General features: G+C 40.8%; 2 protein-coding genes, 2 long non-coding RNA genes and 3 other non-coding genes across 8 annotated transcripts; 3 read left to right on the forward strand and 4 right to left on the reverse strand.

Annotated features, from left to right (window-relative positions):
• The first annotated feature begins 1,081 nt into the window (after window positions 1-1,081).
• LOC110973262 (sodium/glucose cotransporter 4-like) lies at window positions 1,082-9,620 on the forward strand. The gene is made up of 14 exons (XM_022223952.2): window positions 1,082-1,360; window positions 1,834-1,905; window positions 2,361-2,465; window positions 2,640-2,699; window positions 2,979-3,083; window positions 3,492-3,678; window positions 4,362-4,573; window positions 5,002-5,137; window positions 5,395-5,502; window positions 6,263-6,413; window positions 6,823-6,991; window positions 7,281-7,496; window positions 7,818-7,944; window positions 8,519-9,620. The coding sequence occupies exons 1-14, from the start codon at window positions 1,262-1,264 to the stop codon at window positions 8,725-8,727; spliced, it is 1,956 nt and encodes a 651-aa protein (XP_022079644.2). The 5' UTR covers window positions 1,082-1,261; the 3' UTR covers window positions 8,728-9,620.
• Window positions 3,195-3,276, reverse strand: Trnas-gcu (transfer RNA serine (anticodon GCU)). Its single transcript has one exon. It is a non-coding gene; the product is annotated as a tRNA-Ser (tRNA).
• Window positions 4,797-4,878, reverse strand: Trnas-gcu (transfer RNA serine (anticodon GCU)). The gene has a single exon. It is a non-coding gene; the product is annotated as a tRNA-Ser (tRNA).
• Window positions 9,621-9,750: 130 nt separating the features above from the next.
• Window positions 9,751-27,207, forward strand: LOC147799920 (sodium/glucose cotransporter 4-like). The gene is made up of 14 exons (XM_087132469.1): window positions 9,751-9,961; window positions 10,341-10,412; window positions 10,559-10,663; window positions 10,876-10,935; window positions 11,672-11,776; window positions 19,394-19,580; window positions 19,943-20,154; window positions 20,721-20,856; window positions 21,088-21,195; window positions 21,580-21,730; window positions 21,948-22,116; window positions 22,551-22,766; window positions 23,136-23,262; window positions 23,431-27,207. The coding sequence occupies exons 1-14, from the start codon at window positions 9,863-9,865 to the stop codon at window positions 23,637-23,639; spliced, it is 1,956 nt and encodes a 651-aa protein (XP_086988595.1). The 5' UTR covers window positions 9,751-9,862; the 3' UTR covers window positions 23,640-27,207.
• On the reverse strand, window positions 11,942-12,023 carry Trnas-gcu (transfer RNA serine (anticodon GCU)). Its single transcript has one exon. It is a non-coding gene; the product is annotated as a tRNA-Ser (tRNA).
• On the forward strand, window positions 12,330-15,307 carry LOC110973264 (uncharacterized). The gene is made up of 3 exons (XR_015424211.1): window positions 12,330-12,605; window positions 12,713-12,782; window positions 15,168-15,307. It is a non-coding gene; the product is annotated as an uncharacterized LOC110973264 (long non-coding RNA).
• LOC110973263 (uncharacterized) lies at window positions 13,987-19,362 on the reverse strand. 2 transcript variants are annotated; one of them, XR_015424210.1, is made up of 6 exons: window positions 18,400-19,358; window positions 18,177-18,292; window positions 17,655-17,822; window positions 16,994-17,127; window positions 16,331-16,443; window positions 13,988-15,821 (listed from the first exon to the last, which is right to left on the reverse strand). It is a non-coding gene; the product is annotated as an uncharacterized LOC110973263 (long non-coding RNA). The 2 variants fall into 2 exon arrangements; XR_015424209.1 differs by having other exon boundaries at window positions 13,987-15,821; window positions 17,655-18,292; window positions 18,400-19,362.
• Window positions 27,208-27,217: the final 10 nt, after the last annotated feature.

The raw sequence follows: 27,217 nt of genomic DNA on the forward strand, positions 1-27,217 counted from the left end.
GTAGTCAACTCGCATCAAACTTAGGCAGCTCGCCGTACCGTACTAAGGTAGCGTGCGTCTCAGATCAGACGCCTTGAAACGGCTTTTTATACTACCGAATGAACGAAATATTATTTCGTGGGAACAAAACATTATTTCGAGGGAACGAAATATTGCTGCCAGGGAGCTTTCGAGGGAGCGAAACTTGAACATTTTGAGGGAACGAAACAAAACAAAATTGTCCCTTTAGGGGCTCCATAAAAATGTGTTGAAGTGTTGTAAAAATAGCAGTTAATAACAAACACTGCAAGCAAAGGAGTCGCGGACTTGCGGTTTGTGTTCCCAACCTATCGGCACTTTGGTAATCTTCAATTGCTTAATTGCTTGAATTGAGATGGTCAAAGATTGTGTTTGCTGATATAAACCGTGGCCGGAGCTTCTCTGAAACGCGTTTTACATGACCGCTAAAGCAGTGTGTTCACAAAGTGACAATTAATAGTGGATCATCTCAGTTAAAACCAACTTTAGTCCCAGCCAAGTTTATTTGGGAGAAATAAAACTGATGAGAGATGATAGGTGTAAACTGAAATATCCACAAACCATGCAATCATCACAGGATTCCCGGCGTCAAGAGTCCCAGAAGCATCATAGAGTCACGTGTAGTGATGATGGGGCCAACTTCGAATAACCCAGATGTCCCACATGTACATCAACTTTTATACGAACGCTTACTGTAACAGTAAACTCGAGGTGTCTTGAATTTGAAAAAAAGGATGAAAAATCCTGAAATTAGGTTATAATAACAAATCTCGAACTGGTAAACTCATAAAACGATCACCTTAGTGAATGGTATTTTCCTGTACATGCATGGAGCTATTCCTTGTGTTTACAAACCAGTCTTGCCAGGCTGTTAGCGGGTAAAAATAATTTGCTGACTGCTTTGTAATGATAAGCACAGGAACAATTTTAATTTCTTCGGCCGCGGCGTTATTCAACTTCAAGTTGCGTACCATGACCTGGGTGTTTCGGGTTTGGAGGCGTTGTTCAACTTGTGTACTATGACCCGGGCGCTTATTTACAACTCGAACAGTTAATATTTAGTCAGAACTCAGCCCATATGTTAAACAGTGTCCAGAATTATAGTCCTCGCCGACAGTTGAAGACAAAATCAGCAGGTCAACGCAGCGGGCACACACAGGACCAGGCCTACCGCAGCTGGCACGCGTAACCTCTACACATACCTTGACCCAAGAGAAGGAAATTTACTACAGTTACACTGAAAATGGATCTTGATTTCGACGACACGAAGAATCTATTGACTGGATGGGATATCGCCATTATTGTTGTGGTTTTCCTTGTTGTTCTTGCCGTTGGATTATGGGTGAGAATGGCCTCAGAGTGTGCCAACGATATTAATCTTAGACTTGAAGTTTCGGGGTGAAGTAGGATTTTTCCAACTGATGTATATTCTTTGCTTGTTTGCTAACCTTTTCACTAACATATTCGCTGGTGAAATTTATTGAAATTGAATCAAGGTCCCCAACTTGAAGGTCCAGTAGGGTGGTTTAGATAAACAGAAACGAACTGACACACTTTCAGAAATATACTGTCAGACTGAATTCTATCACGCCGGTATTATTCGAACCGTACAACATGCTCCTGTATATTCATACCTTTTAAGTACACAGTATGCATGGTATGCCCATACATATACCACAGTATATCTTCAAGTTCATCTTGCTCTGTAGATCAAGGTAGGACAAGGCACGTTCTAATCGAAATATTTCAGTACTATTTGGGTGTTAGTTTAGAAATGGGTTGTTATAGTTTTATAACGTTTTTCGTTTTTGAAAGTCTGCCTGGGTGTCAAACCGTGGAACAACCAAGGGATACTTCCTGGCTGGTCGCAGCATGTCATGGTGGCTGGTAAGTGGCACGCATATGTTTGGTAAAAAAAAATAATGGCTATTGTCTCAAAAACACTCTCTGACGCAATGCTCTATAGTTATTTTCAAATCTCAAACCTGAAGAAATACGGGCTATAGAGCACACAGAAAAACTGCGCTTCCTACTTCACATTGAGTATTATTTTGATAGGCAGGTGACGTTCAGCCCTCGAAGTGTAACGTGAATGGAGAATTATATAAAAATTGCTAATGTATGAATATTTTGGCTCGTAACGATATCTCGACATGATGAAAGTGGGATCGTGACAGGGCCGAACATCTTTTATAAGGTCGAAGTTACTAAGATAACGAACGCCACTCATTCACTTCCCTCAATTTGTGACAAAGTTTGCAATGTAGGCCTAGGTTTAGTAAATAAGAACTGCATAAATTATGGTTGTAGAATTAATCTGACAATTTCATGTGACTTTCCAGGTTGGCTTATCGCTGTACGTGAGCAACATAGGAAGCAGTTCATTCATTGGTTTGGCGGGCACTGCGTCGCTCTCAGGCTATGCTGTTGTTTCCTACGAGTTTCATGTAAGCTGGCATAAGACAGGATAGTTTTCTAAAAGCAGTTACTTATGGCATATTAAATTAAAAGATTGGTAGTAAAAAAAATCAGCATTTTGCTACTTATATCTTGGAAAAGCAATAATCAGGCTTTTGTCCTAATTCTTTTTATACTAGGATGTGTTTGTTATTTCTTCACAGGGTTTGTTTTCCCTAATCCTGCTTGGTTTTATCTTCATGCCCGTGTACACTGCGTCGGGGGTAAGCGAAGCAGCGAGAAGTTTCTATTTCTCAAAATCACGGCACAATAACTGAATTAAGCAATCGTAAAGCGTTCGCATAGCAAGCAAAAATATTTGAAAAAGTGCAAAGAAATTGTATCAAAGTTTTAAATGCAGCAAAATTTACAAACAATTTTCTGACATTATCACGCACACGTATGACGAATCATAACCCTTGTATATAGGAAAGTCTCTGTTGTATAATTTTCTTGTCCGAATTTTTTCGAAGTGGATATCTCTCAACAAATTGTGCACTTAGGTATCCACGATGCCCGAGTATCTCAAGAGACGGTTTGGAGGCGAGAGACTTCGAATATTGCTTTCAATTACGGCGGTCGTACTCATTGTCTTAACGAACATGTCGGTAAGTTAGCTGGAGAGGGCAAGGAACACAATGATTAAGCAGGAGAAGTATGACTCACTTTAAAAAAAGGGGGGGATTTGTTTGAGTTACACTGTTTTGTTTCTTAAATACCGACGAGGATGGGATTCGAACCCACGCGTGCATAGCACAATGGATTAGCAGTCCATCGCCTTAACCACTCGGCCACCTCGTCTTACGTATATGTGAAAGTATTGGCAATTTCGTAGGAGCTGGGTGAAATTTTGAACATTCGAGAATTATAGGTAGTAAATATTGTCTGGATGGGTTGGGTGGTGAATAAAGGCGTGTTTTTTTAATTTTTAGATTTAAATTTTGGCATACACCTTTTTAGCAACAATGCACTCAACGCAAAAGGGTCTTTTATCTGTCTAACCTGTCCTTTTGAAGTCGGAGATGTACGCAGGTACCATCATCATCCAGCAAGCTCTCAACTGGAACCTCTATCTATCAGTCTGTCTCTTACTGGCAATGACTGCTGCTTATACGATAGCCGGCGGTTTGACTGCGGTCATCTACACTGACGCTCTACAGTCATTTATCATGATAGGAAGTGCCATCGTTTTGTCCATTATTGGTAGGTTCAGATCCCTTCTTAAAGCCTTTTGACTGTTTGAATATGAATGAATATGTTCTCAAATGAATTATACTGTCAGATAATTCATTGAAACGTCGTGGTATTAAGTGAACCAAGTCAGATAAAACCTTCCCTGCGATACATTGTATTGAATTAATTAAGAGGCGTCATTCACGCCAAATTACGAATACCTTAAATAACTGCAGTGGTGGACGCATAAAGTAATTACTTATTGGGTAGAAAGTCAGTTAACGTGGGTTTTTTTACCGGAAAAAGCTGCTGGGGGCGGTTTTTTATACCCATAAATTCCTCAACCTTGCAATTGTACTTTGTCCCAACCAAGCACGACGCATTAATTCGTCAACTGTGGAAACGATACAAGATTTCTTAAACGAGTGTACACGTCCGCTGTGGAACAAGTAAGGAAAAAATATATGTGTTTACACGTCATCCAGCGTCAAGTGGTCTAAGGCACCAGACTCCTCTTCTACTGTTCGACGGGTGCGTGGAAATACTGATGAAGAAAGAGATTGTTGAAGCCATGGATTGACAGAAACCTAAGATGGAGCTTGTTGGAGTATTTGGGTTTTGCTGCCCCCTCCCCTGCTAATGCCTGGCATCAATACAAACACCAAAATAACAAATGAGGCTCTTTCATCTACAGTATATTTGCCATTTTGTAGCGTTTATCCATATCGGAGGCTTCGAGAATCTGTACCTGAAATTTATGACGAGCATACCGACACCAACCTTCCTGGCTGGAAACACAACGTGCGGTATCCCGAGCGAGGAATCCTGGCATATCTTTCGTGATGCTACCACCTCTGACCTTCCCTGGCCTGGGGTGTTGGTCGGTATCTTTCTGCTATCGGCTTGGTATTTCTGCACCAACCAGGTTGGTTCTATTCTCCGAGATGGCCAGCTGTCCCACACCAATGAACAAATTTTAGCAAGCTGCCCAAAATTAAAAACGTCTTGAACTTTGTCCAGTGCAAAAGCCAAGTGGATTGAAGGGTTGGGTCCTGACAGAATTTTCCAAGACAGACGAAATAAGTAAATAACTGAAGCTTGCGATGTAGGAATACAAACAAAACAGCAACAAAAACAAAACAAAATAACGACGAGGATGGGATTCGAACCCACGCGTGCAGAGCACAATGGATTAGCAGTCCATCGCCTTAACCACTCGGCCACCTCGTCTGTGAAAACTTCCGTAAGTTTGCTGTTATGGAGGTGAGAAGATAAAGAAAACATTACACCCACCACCACGCACTCAAAGTCGTTTTTCAGAAGAAGTGACGAATTTTTATTTTGCTGTTACAGGTTTTGGTGCAGAGATCCTTGTCAGCAAAGAATGTCACTCATTCTAAAGCGGCAACCCTCTTAGCAGCCTCGTTGAAGGTTCTTCCAATCATTCTAATGATATACCCGGGCATGATAAGCAGGGCTCTCTGGCCAGGTTGGTCCATGAAACAGCCGTCCGTCATTTTCATCTTAGGTCCTGTTCGGTACAATTAAGTCTGCATAGTACATTCACATATTGTAGTCCAGCGTATTTAAGACAATCCTTTTAGGCCTGATAACATTTTCCTGCTGAGTTTATAGTTTCATAGAAGGTGAAGTTGCCCTTGAAGCCTTTATCGTTTTAAAAACAGTGTGGAAATATGAGGCCCTTCATACATGATTGTACAGTTCACTTGTTTTGTTCTCTTTCAGATTACGTGGCCTGCCAAGACTCCGATACTTGTAACCAAGTTTGTAGGAATCCCAACGGCTGTTCGGATATCGCTTACATCAGACTTCTTCTCAAACTCATGCCAACAGGTCAGCTATGGTATAGTGACTGTGATGTTTCCTCTTTTCGTCTGTGTGAAGCTTTTATAGAACCGCAGAACTAAGGTTTTCCTAACGTTCAGTGACAATGGAAATCTGGTAGGCAGGCACTTTCTGATTGTCTCAAATGTCACATTACAACTATATCAGTCAAATGGAATACTTGTTATTGCCAAAAAGTGATTAACGCCTTTGATATCTAAAAAAAACTTTCCAAGTTGCAAATATGAATTTTTGGTAGCATTAAACTGGGCGTTTTCTTCCACCCACCCATCCACCCACCCCAAAACCGGAGCTTTTAAAAACGTATCAGTTATCTTCTTACCTATTTGTACGACAGAAGAGCAAAGATTTGACTGATCAATGTTAATGGTTTCAAAACAAAAACAACAAGGTATTTTCTCAGTCATAGTTTAGCTGAAATCCACACCTTTGCAGTAAGCGTATAGGCCTTATCACGACAGGAAAGCATTACTACAGCACCTTACATCGGGGCTTGGTAAGAGCAAAACTCGTATATAAAAGCACACGTTGGCTGCGTACATTGTGACATTGTGGCGTGAAATTGAAATGAATACATGAGACAAGTCTGCATTCACCTGAGTTTTGATGGTGAGACAATCACAATGGAAACATAGCCTACATGGACTGTGACATAAAAGTTGTTAACTACAAGAACACTGGCTTTGAGAGTTAAAGTTTTATGCCAGCTCAATATAACACCTTACCTTCTCGTCTCTTTCCTCCTCAGGCCTGAAGGGCTTGATGATGGCAGCCATGTTGGCCGCGCTGATGAGTTCACTGACGTCAATTTTCAACAGCGCAAGCTCTATCATTACCATGGACCTGTGGATCAAAGTGAGACCTCTGGCGACAGAAACTGAGCTCGTTATTGTTGGCAGGTATCTTGTGTCTCATTCCACACCCAAAGCAAACAGTGATATGCAGTAATATTTTATGGTGATGAGAATACATGTAGCAAGACGCCCATAACTAAAGCAAAAACTTGTGTGCGCAGACAGACCTCTCTCATGTCGGCAAGGAACTTTTAATGGCACCGGTGAGGGTATGACTGGTTGGCACAGCGATTGGCACCTTCCAAGCCCGCAAATTCCCTGTTTTAAATTCTAACCTAGCCGGCACGCGAGTTCAGTGTTCAGAGTTTAAAACTGAGAATTTCTCCAGTGACCATCCTCTACGTGTTTCTTGAGGCTTGCGAGGATGGTGCCATTGGCACTCCCGAGGACTCCTGGCTGACATTGACAGGAACAAATAATAAGTCACTGTTTACCTCATTCTGCTTCGACCCAGGCTGTGCACCTTGGTGTTGGCAGGTATCAGCGTCCTTTGGTTACCACTGATTCAAGTATTTGGCTCGGGTCAGCTGTTTGTCTACATCCAGTCGATAACATCTTACCTTTCGCCGCCTATCTTGGCCATATACACAGCCGGGATATTTATCGAGAGGGTGAATGAACCGGTGAGTAGGTATACTACTGTAGGATATATCCTGCATCGAGCATCAAATCATATAAAGTACCTAGGCCTCTATTCTGATTACTCATTCCACTTTCCCGAGGTCGTCCTCGCCTACAGTTCTATGTACACCCTAAACGACAACCAGTGCTTCATTTAACAACGCTGAAATTCTCCCAAACATAACTGTCAAAATCTGACACTCAAGATGTTGCTTGGCTCCCCCCCCCTTCCCAACGTATTCATAGCTTTCACCTTAGATCACTATCTCTGTTTAACTTCCGTCTTTTCAGGGTACGTTCTGGGGGCTGCTGCTTGGAGAAGTCGCTGGATGCACTTGGATGATCCTGGACTTTGTCTTTGTTGCTCCTCCTTGTGGTGGAGTAGACGACCGCCCCCTGGCAATCCAGAAAATTCACTATCTGCATTTTGCCATCATTAATTACGTAGCCACGACTTTGTTCATTGTCGTGATAAGTCTGTTGACGAAGCCCATTCCGCGAGATAAGGTGAGAGCTTTGCTCACTGATAGTGGTTTGAGAGGGAATGGAGATGGTGGGTGTGAATAATGATGGCGAGGATATAGCCCGGTAGCGGTAGTAACGTTTGCAGTGGGATGACGTTGCGTAATGACTGGGAGTGATGTGGTGATAGTGTGATGGTTATTGAAGTTATGTATGGTAACGATGCCAAAAAGCAATGATGAGGACAGTAGTAGCGCTTATGAACAGTACAGGATTATTATAATATAACAATAATAATACCCAGCAAGGATAATGCGAAAGAACTTCCAGACGAGTAAAAATATCAACTCATTTACACTTTTACAGCTAGTCAGACTGACTTGGTGGACTAAGAACAGCAAGCTTCCCCGACGACCTATGTCAGAGAAGGAGAGCAAGAAGAACTTAGAACGAGAAGAAAAGAAAAAAATGAAAGCTGCAGCCAAACAGACTGGTAGGTCTTATCGAATAAGAACCAACTGATTGTGCAACCAACTGTATCAAATCAGAATCAGCTAATTTTATCCACCCAGAATCAGTTAGCTGTATCGACTCAGAATCAACTGACTACATCAACTCAGAATCAAATGACTTGATCGATTAACAATCTGCCGACTGTATTAACTAAGAATTAACTGACTGTATGGACCCAGAACCAACTGATTATATCAACTCAGAATCCAATGACGTTATCGACTCAGAATCAATACAGTATCAGAATCAGCTGATTAAGAATTAACTGAGATGTATGAACTCAGATTCAGCTGACTGCACTGTGTCCCAGTTCCTAAACAACAGACTTGTCCCAACAAGGTTTTATGATGATAAAACTGTCACGTCCACCAGGTGAAGACAACTAAAGTGATCCACTATAATGAAAAGTCGTAATAGACTTTATACCTCAAATTTTAAGTGATATTGCTTCTCAATAAACACACTAGCGGCATTTTTCGTAACCAGACAATTTAAATATCTCAACTGTGAGTCCTGCAAAATTCTTAAACTATGTAGTAATGTCACATTTTCAGATGAACCACCTTCTGGCGCCCGCCGCGTCTGGAACTTTGTGTGCGGCATAGAAACTAACCCTGGACCCGAACCCTCACCTGAAGAGATGGAAGAGATTGAGAAGAAGATGACGTCACTGGAGGAGGATCCCAAATGGGCCAGGGTAGTTAACATTGCCTGCCTCCTTGTCTGCTTTCTGGGCATAATGGCTTTTGGATCTTTTGCATGATGTTTAAAATCCATCAAAGGGCACCGCAATTACAGGCAATTGCTTCTGGCGTTTTAATGATGCCTTTCTGTCATGAACTACCTGCGTGTATTGTGAAATCGTTGGGTCGAAATAACCGCACAATTTTGGCCTGGATCTGCAGTATTTTTTTTTTGGTTCTTTGTTCGCCTAGGTAACCTAAATGTAGTCCAAATGTAGCCCGACCTCCGCTCTGTATGGAAATAAAGGAACACACTATTGAGGTTGAGATGCCTTTTTCCTTAACTCTTTGCCGTTTAATGACAGCTGAGGGCATTCTTATCGTGATGACATTGTATACGCTCACAACGTACAGCTTAGGTGTAATTCTGCAGAAATAGGAACCCGAAATTAGCTGATGACCGCACCGAGATAGAAATAGCAGTATGAGAGAAAATAAAGCCATAAGCCCCTAGAGAAGATGTATGTGCCCTTTAAACATTCCATTAAAATTCAGTATGTATGCTACACGGCTACAGTATTATGCATTAACTTCTTCGTGTATTTGATTACACTGCATTTTCTGAAAAATATTGTTGCGTTGGTGTTAGAAACATCTTTAAGCAAAACGACTGAGGTTGATACTGTAAAAAATATTAACCCGTGTATATTTTATTCAGCAGTGGGCCATAAATATTAGATTTACAGATTATTAGACAGCTTTTAACGCTGATTTGGTGTTTGAACAAATGCTAATAAAGATAAAAAAGGTCGCCGATTGAGATTGGGCCTTTTCTATTGTAAACTGAAACATTAATTTGACTTATTTTTAATAGTTTGTTTGAGAGTGTAACTTGAAAACTTTAGATGACGTCATGAAGCACTGAAATGTTAAAATTTTAGGATAATTGGACAAATAAAATTGCACAAGCTAGCGTTCTTTGTGAAACAAGTGTCAATATTTACAAACATTATGCAACGTTCGTGGTGAGATAAAACGCTGGTCAACCGTGATTCACTGTGTTTTTCATAATGAGCATGTGCAGTTGTGGTTGAAACGTGTAAAGCACAGCAGGCCCTATACCACAGAGATCTTATTTGTCTAAACTGCAAAACAAAAAGCACAGAATCGGAGAAATCTTCTTGAGATAGCCGCTCGGAAGATCTTGGCCTTGTCATGGACCTAGATTTTGACGACACCGCCAACTCCCTGGAAGGGTGGGATATCGCCATAATTGCCGTGGTCTTTGTTCTCGTGCTTGCTGTTGGAATTTGGGTAAGGTGTTCGATTCAACACCTAACGTATCTTCTGTGTTGAAGAGACCTTTTACATTACGTTTCGGGTCTATTTTGTTGTCGATGAAAATGCCGCTACCTTATCCAGAACTAACAAAATACATCCCAATTTACTCTATATGAAAGGCGTGAACAGGATGTTCCTATTTCTTTGAACGGATCCCTTTAATGACTTCAGATAAAATAGTCTAACAACATCATTAAAACATCATGATTCCCTAAAAGTACTTGGGAATTGTGTTTTTCGTCGACAATCGTTTCAAAGGATTACTTTGTTGGAAAATTATGTAGTTTAGGGGTTTCTTGTAAGCCCTATCGATACGTTTTTTAGATTAATTTGATGGGAATTTTCTGTGTAGTCCGCCTGGGTTTCCAATCGCGGAACAACAAGTGGTTATTTCCTCGCTGGACGGAACATGTCGTGGTGGTTGGTAAGGACTTGTGATATTTCACTACATTTAAAATGACCGTTATTTTATTAAAACCAATTTATCACAATTATGACATATTAAATAATACGCATATTATATCATTTTAATCTAATAATCTGAATACGTATACTTGCATTTTTTTCTAGGTTGGCTTATCATTGTACGTGAGCAATATAGGTAGCAGTTCATTCATCGGTTTGGCTGGTACTGCGTCAGTTTCTGGCTACGCTGTCATTGCATACGAGTTTCACGTAAGTCGTTGACGTAGTTATTCCAAAGCATTATTTGCCATCGTTATTACGAATTGACAAAAAAGGAAATTATCTCAATGATCCCAAAATACATGCAACTTGAAAGAGAAAAATAGTACATGTTTTTCATAAGAAGGTATGTATTTGAACAATGTTACTTACCTTCTTACCTAAAGTTACATTGCTTCAGGTTTACTCTCCTTTTACCTTAGGGTTTATTTTGTTTAGTTCTACTTGGTTTCGTCTTCATGCCTGTATACATCTCAGCAGGGGTAAGTACTCACAGTTATGCAGCATTATTAAAGCAAATCACCCTGGCTTATACATTAAGAGACGCCAATGGATTGGCAAGTCGCCATTTTGTTTCAAATGCTGAACTAAATGGCGTTTGGAGTCGTGCGCAATGTACATGCATCAAAGTGGATGTTGGATTGTAAATGATCCCCGGTGTGGCCATTAACGAATTGCATGAGGTAGCTAAGCAGCCATGGGCGTGAATCCCGGGGGATGAGGGGTATATATCCCATCACTTTTTAAGGGGGAGGGGGCTATTCGAATCACCCCCACTGTTTCGCGATGAAAAAAATTATTAAAAGTCACGGTGGATTGTGAAGAATTTTCAGGATTTTCTAACGACTAAATGATTGCAGATGATTAAAAGTAATTTTCTGATGTAAGATTCTGGTTGAATTTAATACATATTACAGATGTACGTCTTTATCATGAACATCGGCCCCTATATAGCGGATGTAGAGTCGCCCCTCCCCCGCCTTTTAGATTTCTTTGGCCGGGCAAGTCATCCCCCTCCCCCCCCCTAATTTCCAGCATAGATTTACGCTACTGCTGGCAGCCGTAGCGTGTGGGTCTATTATGATAGATTGTTTTACTCTCTTATACATGTAGATGTTTAGCGAAATTCTCGTAACATTTTAAATCATAATCCTTGATTATTACAGATGTTTAAATGATTCTCCCCTAACCCTTTCTGTCAACCTGAAACTGAGACAGGTATCCACGATGCCGGAGTATCTCAAGAAGCGGTTTGGAGGCGAGAGACTTCGAATATTGCTATCAGTTACGGCGGTTGTGCTCATTGTCTTGACGAATATTTCGGTAACAGAGTATACTATGATGCGTGTTCAATCAATTTGAAGAAAAAGCACCTCATATTTCCATTGCAATCTTACAAAAGTGTCTAGTTGTTATTGAAACATGTTTGTAAGCGTTAAAAAAGACGATTTTCAAACAAGGTCTATTTTCACCGATGAGAAAAAAATACGACGAGGGTGGGATTCGAACCCACGCGTGCAGAGCACAATGGAATAGCAATCCATCGCCTTAACCACTCGGCCACCTCGTCGCTTGAAAAACGGCATAATTTATGGTTTTTTATATCAGCCACGCGCCCCGCGGATCTCGCCCCGCGGATCTCGCCCCGCGGATCTCGCCCCGCGGATCTCGCCCCGCGGATCTCGCCCCGCGGATCTCGCCCCGCGGATCTCGCCCCGCGGATCTCGCCCCGCGGATCTCGCCCCGCGGATCTCGCCCCGCGGATCTCGCCCCGCGGATCTCGCCCCGCGGATCTCGCCCCGCGGATCTCGCCCCGCGGATCTCGCCCCGCGGATCTCGCCCCGCGGATCTCGCCCCGCGGATCTCGCCCCGCGGATCTCGCCCCGCGGATCTCGCCCCGCGGATCTCGCCCCGCGGATCTCGCCCCGCGGATCTCGCCCCGCGGATCTCGCCCCGCGGATCTCGCTGAGAAATTTTACCACTGGCAGTTGTGTACACAAATAACGTACCGACCTCAAAGAGTATAAGTATTAGTATAACTTAATTCGTGTTCTCATTTATTGTAACACTGGCGGCCTACGCACAGTTGATAAGGCTTCGTCGTTTGCAAAAGAGGAGTCTAAGTTGCACATGCGACCAGCAGGGGTCATCGGTAAGTATATTTGAATCGTTTCAAGTAATGCCATTTGAGTTGGATTTATGGTTTGTAAAACCTGATAAACTGTACGACGAAAAACTGTGTTCTTGTATTGTTTTCAGGAAGTAACATGGAAGACCTTTTGCAGGAACTTGGATTGGAGGAAGTCGTTGATGCAATGTGGCAAACATTGTAAGTATTAAAACAACTGAAAGAATGGCCATTCTGCAATAAACACGTGTTGTCTGATCGATGGGAATTGCCTCGGAAATGGTCCTTCCCAGAGTAGCCTAAATGAATCGTAAATTTTGTTGTACTAGAAGTGAGATTTTGCACACAATTGGTTTTTGTTTTGATGCATTGCCCACAGCCCTGAAGAAGCAAGAGTCGGCATATATTAATTACTTGTGGGAATCTTATCATTGCAATTCCACTGTGCTTTTGATGAATGGAAGGGGAGGGTTGCATGTCAGATTTTATTTCATATGTATTGGTAGATTTATAGATACATGTATTACTCTTTGTGTGTAATTTCTCTTGACTGTCGACGCTCACGGTATAACATTGTTTTGTAAGTTTGCGTGAAATTAGTTAACTCCCAGCCGGATGCCCTATGCCGGTAGAACCTTGCGCATGCGTTGTCATTATGTCATTGGTTGATCAATATTTATTTCTGTTATCGGAAGGAACACTGGTACTGTTGTTATCGTCTGGCCTTTCCTTGCTACATGAAACGTAAAATACAAGGTGGCAATGACTTTCCAAGGAAACGATAATGCGTGTCAAGGACTTTCCTGAATGACCTTACACGTGAGAGTTTGACGGTACAGAGTGGATGAAAAGAGGAACCGACATGTAATTGTTAATTTCGACAGAGGTAGGGTTCATGTGAACCTAAGGAAAGTATTGTTTGTGTAGTTTGAATCTTCTCTTTGAAACCTTGATCATAATAAGTAATAATTTTCAATTTTGTTTTAAAAGTCCTGTTACTTTGTTTTAATTATTTAAAGGTAATTTAATTTTGCATTTTAATGTACAGCGCTTTGAGATGTCATTGACAAGGTAAGCGTTTTTTAAACAATTAATTATTTTTATCATTATTATTATTAATTACGTTCACGATTGACTGAGCAGTGACCAAATTTATGAAAGGTTCTTTTTATAAAATCGCGCCACTAGTCGTTTGTGGATTTATAGTGTCATTTTTGTCACAGGGTAAAAGGCTAAGTCAGAGACAGGTTTGATCTGGTTCTTTCACGCTGGTACTTGCGAACAATCGTGCCAGATCGCTGCCTTGGTAGAGGAGGACGTTGATAGTTATCTGCCAATTTCTCAGGGCTCCCCGTCTGCAGCCACTTTTGAAGCAACAAAAACGCGCAATGTTTTTTTCAATTCCCATTTATGGCTGCGTTTGTTTCAAGAAATTTCAAGCCTGTCCACAACCACTCAGTTTTACATCTTACTTTAAAGTTGTCGTTGCCCACCAATAGCCAGTCCCATCTTATCCACTTGTTAACTTCACTGCAAGGTTTATCTCACCCACTTTGTTAAATGTAAAATATTATGTTATGGTTACGGCTACTCACTCTGAATGCCAGTGAAGAAAGTGGCGCAATTCCTTTACATGGACTCTTGCAAAAAATTGGTCACTGCTCGGCAACCGTCAACATATCGATATAATCAAAGGTGTCATTTCAAAGAGGAGATTTAAACCAGACAGGCGATATTTCGCTTTGAATCATATGAGCCTTAATTCAGTTACAATGGACAATAATATCTCAGTTTCATGTTTGTAATCGACCCTGTATGTTCATGTACGGTGCTCATGCCGCATACATGTACATCATGCGCAATATATGCCGATCCATGCATTGAAAAGATGAATTGCCCCTTTGATCGCCAGTGCAGACACACTGTGGTTGCTCTGTTTGTGTGATGTTTGCTGTTGCGAAAGCCTTCATTTATTGTTGAAGACAAAATGGAAAAATACATTTATATATACATGTATATTGTAATGAACTGGTCAAAAGATGCACGCTATTTGAGTTGGAGGAACATCGATTTAATTTTCTTCCTGCCTAGAGTAACAGAAAATGCACAATTACCATTTGTGATACACCAAAAGAAAGTAATAAAACATATTTATGACCTTAGTGTCCACAGGAAGTAGCCAGATTAAAAGTTAAAGTTCAAAAGTTCAAATTGTATGACAGACGGGGGCTCGAAAAACCCTTACTCCGATATTTCTATTGCACTGTTGAAAATCTAATCGACAGACCGGCCACCACTACATGCTATTTCATAGATCCTTCCCTGGGGACCTACTGCACGTTCTGAAATCTCTTCAAGAATATTGACTTGGTAAAACAGCGTGATGTGAAAATCCAGATAAAACATACCTAAAGTAGCTTAATCGGAGAGGAACAGTGTTCACCCATGACCTACCCATACCTCGTGTATTGTTATGGCCAGGCTTTGCTTGCAACAGTTATTGTATTTATTCCATAAACGTATAAGAAAAGCAGCTACATCGGGTTCTCTTTACAATGAACAGCATAGTTGGTTTTGTTCTTACAGTTGAATGCATGCGAGTCACAAGAACAATTTGACAAGGTTGTCCAGGACATGTCCGACTGGCTGTTTGACCAGGGAGTCGCTAAGATTTTCGGACGCCAGTGAGCCGAACTGTGTATCCTCATAAAAGACCTGATGACACATGAGTTCTGCTACAAGTAAGTGACAACAGGACACAAGAAGAGGGCACAATGTACAGCTTTGAGACTTTCTTACTTGAATGTGAAGGTAAATTTCACTGGTATCGACAACTGTATATCTTACTGTCTCGCAAGAAAGATGTCTTGCCACATCCAGTTTATTTTTGGTGCAATGTGGTTTAAGGAAGGACATTTGATATGTCTTTTTTGGCTTTAACATGCCTTTGTTTGTTGGCAAAGGTAATTTTTGTTATTGTTTTTATGTGTACATTTTATAGCGGACTCAACGGGCGTTTCTTTAAGTGACGTTCTTGAGTTCTTCCAAAGTTGATGCTTATGCTCACATGGGAAGATATACTCATCATATACCTTAGGCAAAAAATGCAAAATATCAGGCTTTCCAGGCAAGGCTTCAACACCTAGGGATGCCCTGACATGATGCTGGTTGCACTCCTTTCGCACGTCATCCAACTCAGATCATTGAATAATCCTGTTGAAGCAGAACCTCAGACATTCCCTGTAATTCAATATGTAGTGATATATAAATGATACATTCAGCGTATGTAAATCGGCGTGCTATTAATTGTCTACCTCGATGTTAACGTGCAGTATAAGAGTCTGACGAATACGGGGAATCCTGCGCGCCTCCAAGATTTTGACCAATCACAGTGCACGAAATCTGTCGACCATTTCCACACGCTCACCGAGTCGACAGAATTCGCGCACTGTGATTGGTCCATGCGTTGCAAACTCTTGGAGTCGCACTGACGTGAATCGCCAGTATTGTTTGCTGGTTTGATCGAATTACTGCAGGTCATTTCTGAATTCCAGACTCGTAATTTCTAAATTGTGCCGAATTGATTTAAATATAGACGTAACTAAGCAATATTTAGTTTGTGTATTGTTACAGCTAATATAAGGCAACAAAATTGCAGTAAAATTTCACAGACAGACAAAGGCCATTTTTCGAAAGAAAAAATTACCCCAGAATTGTACATAGATAACAATAAGTGAAAAAGTACTTACAAATGTAGAGGGGAAGTGCAGTCAAGCTGACCCTAGTTTACCACCTGCCGAAAAGTGTCGACCCAAAAATGTCCCATCATTTCGAAAAGAGTTCGCCAAAAGCGTTCTGTGCGCTGAGAATGAAAAAGTAGAAAAAAAAGAAGCGGTTACATACTCTCTTGATCTCTCGGATGTATGATTGTTGGAACTTATACATTTTATACGTTTTACGGTTACTTCTAGTGTTCGCTCAAACAATATAAAAGCAAATTTTAAACAGCTTTTCAAGACATAATTAGAGTATACTTTCGGTTACAAATATATTTAGCTTCAACATTGTCATAAATACTGTAATTTTTTGATGTAAGAATACGTAGGTATACTCTTGCTCTAGTCGTTGCTACAGGATAAAACAGATGGGGCAGTACTTTGTCATAAGAAGTAGTCAGTAATGTCATTAAAGACCCCCCCCCCAAACCGTTTGCGGTTGTTTCATTGCCGGCATAACGAAGGAAAATACAAATACTTGATAAAATGATGTTGTGATAAATCGAAACTCCTTGATAGTTCCAAAACTTTTTAATAGTAGCCAGCTTATGCAGGTACGTTGGCTATCACTACCCCAACAGATAGGATGGCATGGCATAAGTTGTTTTACATAAAGAAAGATCTGAATTTTAGCACCTGGTTATGAGGAGAGGTGCTCTTTATTACACATGGCCCTTCTTGTCCGCCATACACAGAATGGATGGCAACTTGTATGTCATCAATTAAGACATTCTCTGTCCCTTTATCCGTCTGGATACAGCGCGGAGCTCCTATGATGTTCAACGAGTACAGGAATGAGAAAAGTGTCATATGGAAGCATGTCAATACAGTAAAAACTTTTATGCTAATCAATACGATGTTCTGTCTAAGGGTTACAACTCTCTTTTTCTGCTTCACGTAGTTCTGTAGAGAGAAAAATCAAAGAGTGATAGCACATACATGCCTATACGTCCAAAAGTCGAAAAGCTTCAGATATAAACAATAAAGGAGGACCATCGTTTGTAAACATTTTTGTGTCCATGAGTTCTTTCACTTCGACAGGAAATGGCTATCGAAAAGGTAACAAAGAAGGAAAGTAATTGTTCTCAGGAGGAAACAGTTTGAAAATAAACACGAAATGGATATTTCCCGATTCAATAGTCTACTGCGCGTAGCGTATGTAGTTGTGACACGTCTTTATATTGAGCTGTGTTCGCTGAATCGACATGCAGAGGTGTGATTCATTACAGCATTGAAATGGATAGAGTTCCACCAACGAAGGGCATACATAATATCGTGGAAAATCTCATGGACCTACCCATCTCTCGCACCGTGCAGAAAGCCGTATCTTTTCAGTTTATCATTTTGGTCGATGTGCACTGCGTTTGGTCCGGGGTTCCGATATAATCGTCGTCTCAAACGGTGACGCTTCCTTCCTTCTACTACCTCTGGATCTAAAAGGCGCTGCCCCTCCAGAACCATATCCCTGATACGTATTTGTACAAAACAATCACGGGTGCGAATTGCCACAGAAAATTTCAGTGGAAAGCAGCTAGTAAAACACTAAAATGTAGGCAGTCCTCAAGCGTTTTTACACAGCTAGCAGGTACCAAAAATATAATCGAGGGTCTACATCTAAAAGAAATGCAATAAGTGAAGAGAATGAACTTTCACAACTCTGAATTACACACGGAAAAGTCGATGAATATTTTGTTTTCTTGTCACGCACGTCTGCACAAATATATTCGAGAATATATAGTGATTTTCAGATTTAATCAAGACCGACTGGTCACTAAGATTATGTGGATGGATCCGCAATTTAAAAAAAAATGCATATTACCGTCCATCAAGCAATTTTCAAACCGACATAACACCTTGGAAGAATAAGTCCATATCGCGATAGCAATCTCTGTCGTATTCCTCGGCATCCCAAGTTGTGGCCACTGCCTTGTAGCTCTGTCTGGAATTGAAGGATAACCAATTAACAAGAAGAGTGGTGACAAATAAAGACCACAAAACTGAACATTGTGAAGTAATAATCAAATGTAAATCTAAAGAACCACTTGCCTCCAAACTTGAAAGAAATCTTGCTATTGATAGGTCGTCGGGTCTGTTTCTCTGCAAATTCAGTCGACGAAGAATCCGATGCAATGTTTGCATGCTGTATAATAGTTCAAGTACACGGAAAGGGGCAAAGGTTACGTATTGCTTTGGAACAATTGATACAGTTGTGATGCACTGGATTATTTAAAGGGCATTCCCTTGCTTTATTTTGTGAAATGGAAACTAACCATTGTAGCTGAATTCCCTTTATTGGCATTTGATTGCGTAAACTAATATATTCGTTCTGTTTAAAAACCAGAGGCTTGACCACGCCGGTTGTCTGGCGCAAATATACTCACCGTATCTGAAAGTGCAACTGAAAAAAAAACCAAATAAACAAACAACCCAACAAACAAGTCAATGCCGGTTGTCTGTGTGTCCACAGGCCTGTGGTCGTCATAGTTCGTTTTGCACTGCAGTTATATTTCGATTTTGGATTTGGTATCGATTTCATGACTTGCAAATGAATAAATTATCGAGTGCCGAGTCCATGTCCAACTGAAGTTTGTTTATCGAGCGAGATCCGCGGGGCGAGATCCGCGGGGCGCGTGGCAGATATAGAACACCATAATTATTAATGAAAATCGCAGCTTTCCGCTTCGGTCCAAAGGTTCGCGATAATTACGACACGAAAATAGCTACAACTCTCGCAGTTGGAATGACGTCACTGCGATCTTTAACACGTGGCAAAGGGGCATATTTACTCTTCGTGTTGTTCAATAATGTACAAAAGTTCCTGAATGTCCGACCGCGAGAATAAAGTTATAATAATTTGATTTTCGAAAGACATGACTTTATTTCTTTCATTTCTTTATTTGGCTTGTATTTCGGTAATATCAGGAATGTATTTAGATCTTTGTTCAACGCACATTTGAACAATGTATTCTACAGCTAAATAATGGTACGAGTTTACATTCCAACTTTTCCAAATGTAATAATTTTTCTCTGTATCAGTCGGAGATGTACGCAGGTACCATCATCATCCAGCAAGCTCTCAACTGGAACCTCTATCTATCAGTCTGTCTATTACTGGCAATGACCGCTGCTTATACGATAGCCGGCGGTTTGACTGCTGTCATCTACACTGACGCTCTACAGTCATTTATCATGATAGGAGGGGCCACTGTTTTATCTGTTGTCGGTAGGTTTAGATATACGAAATACTTGATGACCCTACGACATTTTTCGGTATAGAGCCATGCACATTCAACTGACATACCGCCATCATGGTGGTGGCGATTGTTATGACGTCACATGGAACCCTTTGTCCAGGTCAACCATATTCTTTTTCAGCACGCATCTTTTTCATTCCAATATACCTTTTCACCTCCACTCCCTTCTCTGACGGCATTGAAAATGCACATACAAACAACGGCTTACTTTTAGAATTAGGAATCTTAAACTCATTTGAAAATATTATCCACAAAATAGTGAATACTTTTTGAGAAGTCATCTACTTCCAAATATGTAACGAAGCACTCATTGCCGAAAACATTTTGACAGCTTTTATTGAAATAGGGGGTCTAGAGAACCTGTACCTGAGATTCATGACGAGCATACCTTCACCGACCTTCCTGGCTGGAAACACAACGTGCGGTATCCCGAGCGAGGAATCCTGGCATATCTTCCGTGATGCTACCACCTCGGACCTTCCCTGGCCTGGGGTGCTCTTCGGTATCTTCCTGCTATCGGCTTGGTACTTTTGTACCAACCAGGTTGGCTCTGTTTTGAATGTCATTCAATTTTAAAGGGTAACAGAAATTGAAAGCATTTATTTCACGTGAAGTATTTCAAAATAACAGTGAATACGTAACCATTTCAAAAACATCATAAGTTTAATGTTTTCCCTATTATTTGCGATCCCAAGTACAAAAACAAAGCCCAAAATGGAAAATAGCGCAATAATTGACGAGAGTGGGATTCGAACCCTCGCGTACATAGCAGAATGAATAGCAGTCCATTGCCTTAACCACTGGGCCACCTTGTCTCATTTACAAACCTTTACAAAGTACTTAAGTTAATTTGCCAAGGTATTTTTATTCATTTTTTGCCTTGGTTAATCACAAGGAATAAGCACTTTTCCCATGATCTTTCAGTTCTCATTATGAATTTTTGTGCATCAATGCCAGTGCTCATGGAAAAAAGTAAAGCTAATAAAATGTTTTTAAACAGAATAAGGAAAAGGAATTCCAGTTTCCACAAAAGAAGGCCTAACGTTTGGGCTATGTCAGTAGCCTATTCCTGTACGTTGGTATGTAAATCCTGAAAATGTTTTGATCAGGTTCTTGTTCAGAGATCGTTATCGGCAAAGAACGTGACTCATTCCAAGGCAGGGACCCTCCTAGCAGCTGTGTTGAAGCTTCTACCAATGGTTCTAATGATATACCCGGGCATGATCAGCAGGGCTCTCTGGCCAGGTTGGGGCATGATACAGTCTTCTGCCACTTCAAATTATTCTCTTATTGAAAGACGAAGATGCCACGATAATATGCATACTTAAAAAAGAACATTGCTAGGTTTTTAATTTTAAACTTGACCTGCACTTAACGATTCATTCACAAACCATTGTTTGCAAAAATTATGTCGCGTTAGGTAAAACTTTTACAAAATTTGCTGTCAGGTTGGTCTTACTTTTCCGATAACTTTAGATTACGTGGCTTGTCAGGACTCTGAGACTTGTTTGAAGGTTTGCGAAAATCCCAACGGCTGTTCAGACATCGCCTACATCAGGCTGCTTCTAAAACTCATGCCTACAGGTCAGTTTACTGTGACTGTGATGGTGCCTATGGGCCCCCCTGCGTATGACTTCACGTTAGAGGGCATTTCTTTTTTCCTCTAGGATAGGCTCGAGTAAACCTTTTGTGCATTCATTGTAATTAAATCAAAATAAAGAATAGCCTCTGACTCCGCCTTAACGCAAGGGGTGTGTTACTTTTACACTAAACAATTTAGCTACTTCTTTACATACATAGGCCTATACATAATTATGTATGTATTTACAACATACATGTATATGTTTTAACTTAATGGCAAATCGAAAGAAATTTACTTATTCCGCATTTCGGTATTTCAGCAGTGGACTATGAAAGACTGCGGTAAAGCACCAATTAAGGTCATATAATTGTCTGTATATATGAAAGGTCTAAAAGGATTGATGATGGCGGCCATGTTGGCAGCGCTCATGAGCTCGTTGACGTCGGTATTCAACAGTGCCAGCTCTATCGTTACCTTGGATTTGTGGAACAAAGTGCGCCCTCTGGCGTCGGAAACAGAGCTTGTGATCGTTGGCAGGTAACATCAAACACAGCAGATGATATAATTCATTGGATGCTATGAAAAACGATCAAAACCCAGGACTCTGTAATTTATCACATGTGTATCACACTGTTTGTACACTCACATGAAAATATTGGTGGTGTATGCTCCTGCCACATGGGTATGAACCATCTGAGTGCCCTGGGGCGGTTTGACAACCATTTAGGCAGAATGTCTGCATCATTGCATCTAGGTTGTGCACCCTGATCCTAGCAGCTCTGAGCGTTCTGTGGTTGCCTTTGATCCAACTCTTCGGTTCCGGTCAGTTGTTTGTTTACATCCAGTCCATATCGTCCTACATGTCACCACCAATCTTTGCTGTCTACACTGCTGGGATGTTCTCTGAAAGAACGACTGAGCAGGTTGGTTTAGGTTGGCGGATAGTCGGCGGTCGTTGGTAGGCTAAAACTGTTTGTAGTAACACTAAGGAGCTGACATCAGCAATTAAACATGGCTCTGCGCAGAACCTTTCGACGTTTCAAGACGTGCGTTCTAGTTATCTCCAATAGGAACGGTCGGGATTAGTTTAATATTAATAAGAACTTTCACCTCTATGGACTTGAAAACGTGTTGACAGCTGTTGTAACCGAACAGGGGTCTGATCGCTGACATATCACGACTCAACCAAGTCTGGTCTCTGATACATGTAATGGGAAATTAGCAGTAAAAGTGTCTTTGTAGCAGGTCATATGGAGGGGTTATGACTTAGCTTTGGAATGGATGACTTTAATAGGCTCGACTATGATAGGCCTACTTTCACTGACAATCAAAAAGGTCATTTTTAAATTTCTTCTAGGGAGCCTTTTGGGGCCTACTGCTAGGTGAAGCTATCGGCTGCACTTGGATGGTTCTTGACTTTGTGTTCCTAGCACCCCCTTGTGGTGGAATCGATGAGCGTCCCCTGGCACTCCAGAAAATTCACTACTTGCACTTCGCTCTGCTGAACTACGCAGCTACAGTGTCGTTTATCGTCGTCCTCAGTCTGTTGACGAAACGAATCCCACAGGAAAAGGTGAGTTCGGCTGCCGGATGATGGAAATGCCATGGCGATGGTACGACAGACATGCAATAATATGAATATGATAAGATGCATTTACGCATCACGTTATGGGATGTGCCGGCTACACCGTTAAGACAAAAAAGTTAATGTCGTCATTTTTATCTGATACGTAGTCCAGTGCGTTCGCCATCACCAGGGGGCGTTTCTGTTGTTGAGTGGACTCACGACTGGCCAGCATTCGACGTTTCTGCTTACGTACGTTTGAGTGCGTGTGTTTTTGGTACTTGTAGAAGCAGTTTGCAAGGAGTTAGAACGGGTGACTGTTGACCTTGTTCACGCATTTCTATATCTGTTCACTTCTTTTTCTGTATATGTAAATAGCTGATCAGACTGACTTGGTGGACCAGAAAAAGCAAGCTCCCTCGGACACCTATGTCGAAGAAGGAAAGCAAGAAACATAAGGAACGAGGATGGAAGAAAAGAGAAATTGCTGAGGCAGAACAAAATGGTACAGAAACGAAATTTTCGAAGAAAACATATTTATGACACAGCGTCATCACCGTATTTCGTCGAATAACAATACATTGTAGAATTTAAATGAAGTTTTCTCCTATTTGGCTTTATACAAATCTTTTTAAGGCCCCTCTAAATATTACAGTTGTGTTGGATTTTGCAGAAAAGACGCTGTCTGGTCCTCGCCGCATTTGGAACTTTGTATGCGGAATTGAATCCTTCCGCGGAACCGAACTCACACCAGATGAGTTGAAGGAGATGGAGAGACGCATGACATCATTAGTAGAGGACCCTCAGTGGGCTAAAGCGGTCAATGCTGCCTGCCTTATCGTCCTTTTCTTGGGGTTTTTGGCGTTTGGATTATTTGCCTGAAAACGGTCCGTTGGATGGTTTAGTAAAGAAAATTTGGAAGTTTCGGGGTTTGAAAAGACCCATTAGTCAAGTTAGATCATGAACAGCCCGTGGCCTGTTCAATACGTTTTCACGGAAAGTTTGAACCTCCAAATCTATAAGTTAGCGTCGTGGGTCGTAACGACGCCTAGTTATTGTCTGCTTTGCTTTGCTTGAGGTATCCAAATATAATCATGCGTCTGCGTGTTTTGGAATCCAAACTTCGCATATAATTCAACTGACTTTGATTTGTTTTTGTAGCCGGAGTTCACTTACTTTGAGGAAATATCCTGAAAAAGGTGCTTTGTGTAGTTTCCATCTTCAGGGACAACATTAATAGAAACATAGATTAATTATTGTGTGCATTTAATATTAAATAAATCCCAAATAAATCCAGTGACAAGAATATTTCTACTGAGTGGAGTTTGGGAAAGTGACAGGAATAAGCAAAATAGTAAAAGGTATCATTAAAATGGCTAACGTATATGAAGTATTATTTGCCAACTTTCATTTAAAATATTAAAACAAAATTCCACCAAAGAACACCAAGCACACGTGTAAGTTATAAAGTAAGAGCATATTTACATCTCAATAAACAACATGCTCATCTAACTGGTTGTTCTTTGGGGGAAATTCATAAAATTTAAGTTATGCTTTGCTCAGCTTTACCGATTGCAACAGCAAAATCAAATATCCCCCACTGATCCTCTAAAATACACGTGTTAGTTACTACATGTACTACTTACGCTACTTTACGTCTATTCTTTCAGACAACTAGAGGTTCTATGACAACAAGGACAGGTTAAATTTATTTGAATGAATTGAATTAGGCCCTTGCTGTCGCTTTTGCTCTGTGTGTCACAAATAAATGTTGGTGTATACATGCATATAATTGGGCCTTCTTTTGCGGTAGTAGGGCTTAGTGGATGCAACACGTGACCTTGCAATGTTAGCCCTGATATCCACTTTAAATATGGTTTTCGTAACAGAAAGCCAGCATTTACACGTATACTGTACAGAGGCTACCAGCCGCAGGCCGGGGAACAGAGTTGACCGGCTGCTCTTTACGTAGCTACATAATTTGATTCCAAGCATGATTTCGTTTGAATTACACAACGCGTCGAATTTTCATGCTGCATTATTTTCTTCAACTTATCTGCCTGGTGACTCCGATTGATGCCATCAACAGCTCGAAAGACCTGTCGGTAGCACCGACCATTACATTGAGATTGGATTGGAGGCATCCGCCGTACCACCACGCTCCACGATTGTTCATGGCATAATTTTCGTCGAGATTGTCCTTGTCTTTGCCCTTCGTCGAGAACAACATGCCATAGTGCATCCGAGTCAGTGCGTCTCCTGCAGGCCTACTTTAATTAAAGTATCCAGGAAATGAATTTTTCTTAGAATCACTTTTTGTGTATCTCTGTACTCTTCTTCCATGTATGAAGACTGTTTGACATCTTTTTTGAGTTACGTGAACTGAACGGTGCACTTTTTCAAACATTACAAATTGACCAAGCATTTCTGGACAAGTGAGGGCGCTTTTGCTTTGATGTAAATCCAGGAAGACATGGTTCAGGTTGCGTGTTTTCATGTTCAAATTGTGAACCCCAAATTTGCTATCTGGGAACATTTCTGTGAAAAAGATTTTGCTGCATTATTGCCATACTTACACGGCAATAATTTGCCAAAGAAAATGAAATCTGCCATAGCAGTTGTTTAAAAATCTAGACATTTTCTGTGCACAAATCAGTCCAACATTGAGATTCAGGGCCTTGGATGACATCATAGTTCTGCTCATGAATATGCATTAGCATAAAACCAAAAAGCATCAAAATATGGGTTATTATTGCAAAACAGATCTTTAAAATGAATTTAATTGAAACCCAAAGATGCAATTTCAAGGGTTTTTAGTAAAATTTATAAAAATATTTCTATTTCCTGGTTCCTTTAAGCTGATAGCTACCACCAGTAACTTGAAATTCTCCATATTCTGCGTACAAGGACTTCTTGTCCCAAGCTGGCCAGGCCTCCAAATCGACACGTAGGCCTAGTTGCCATATCTCCTGATGAGAGTCGATCTGGTGACGCCGGACGTCATTTCCAGCCCGAAACTCACCAGACAAATTGCCAAATCCTACTCGGTATTCGGTCCAGTTGCGGTAAAAGTTAACACTGCTATCTTGACGCCTCTGGATGACGATCCCAGCCTTCCCCGTTTGCCTCCATATCGAAGTAAACCTTGAGGTCACGGTTGAACCCAGCGGGATGAGGAAAGCTTATTGTTTAATTAAACACCACTGGCATTTTGGCCTGCCTTCAGTAACTCCTTGCAACTGTTGTGATGGTATGAACACAAAACGATGTAAATTAAGGGATTACAATTGTCAATCAATTTTTTTAAAATTTTTTTTATCGGAAACATGACGTTACATTTTTCCGGAATCAATTTGTAAATTAAAACCACCGCAATGGTGAGAACGAGTGTAATAGCTTCATTATTAACTGAGAATCATATTAGAAAATCAATTTTGAGATAAATTTTGCTATGTAGGGTGAACCCCCCCCAAAAAAAAGAACCCAGAAGTAACATTTATTTTCAGATTGTTAGAAATTGTTTATGGTTTCAAATTAAAGCTTAGGATGTTTCCTTTCAACACTGAAGATTTCACATTTGATGAAGTCTTCAATTTGAGGATGATGCGTTGCGGAGATGTTTTCAATGAAGTAACATAACTCAAGACAAGTTTTTTATTGTCAAATGAAAGTTTAAACAGTTTATCCTGCAGGTGCGTGCAGTCACTGAATTAATTTCAAATCCTAAATTATCACACAAACTATTTGGGATACGTGTAGTACTTCTTCCGAATTCTTTCTAGCTCTGTGAACCTCACGGTGCGTATTTCAGAAGGCAATAATTATGCAGTTTCAGAGGTTAAGTTTGTTTCAGAGAGCAGTTTCAGCTGAACTTTTGCAATTTACCTCCAATTTGTAACAAGGTGCTTGTCTTACTAATATGTAAAACACCAGTTTGACCCATTTCAGGACGCTGCTTGTTTGTTGGTGGGAAATAAAAGGGGTTTTTAACATAACTTAACCTTGTTCAGTTCAGTAGCCCAATTTTTGCAGGCTTTTCCAATGACCCCAAAATATTTTGCTGTGGTAAATCCCATTGGACAGAACACTAAAGCACTTGTCATACATCGTCGAACTTATCTCCACAACACATAATCAATTCGTTCATAATCTGGCTTCGTTCAGAATGAGAGGACAGCCGTTGTTGATGTTTCTCCACTAACTACCAGGAGAGTGATGTACATGTATTGGGTTAATAAGTGCACCTGTCTGAATCCAGTCGATCGTTTGAAATTATCCCTGCATTGTAGTTTCACACGATTGCAATTATGTGCAGTGTTGTCAGTGATACCCCGCTGCAGTGAGCTAGAATATTTCTAGTCGCCTCTTTATTAAGAGTCTGTTCATTAAAAAAGATGCAATCCAGCACCACCCAAATGGGAAAAACTATAGACAACTGTGTGATGGGGTGTGCAAGTTAT

This window comes from Acanthaster planci, linkage group LG02, assembly GCF_054643075.1.
Source record: "Acanthaster planci isolate LZ-2023a linkage group LG02, COTS_SCS, whole genome shotgun sequence".
Classification (NCBI taxonomy): domain Eukaryota; kingdom Metazoa; phylum Echinodermata; class Asteroidea; order Valvatida; family Acanthasteridae; genus Acanthaster; species Acanthaster planci.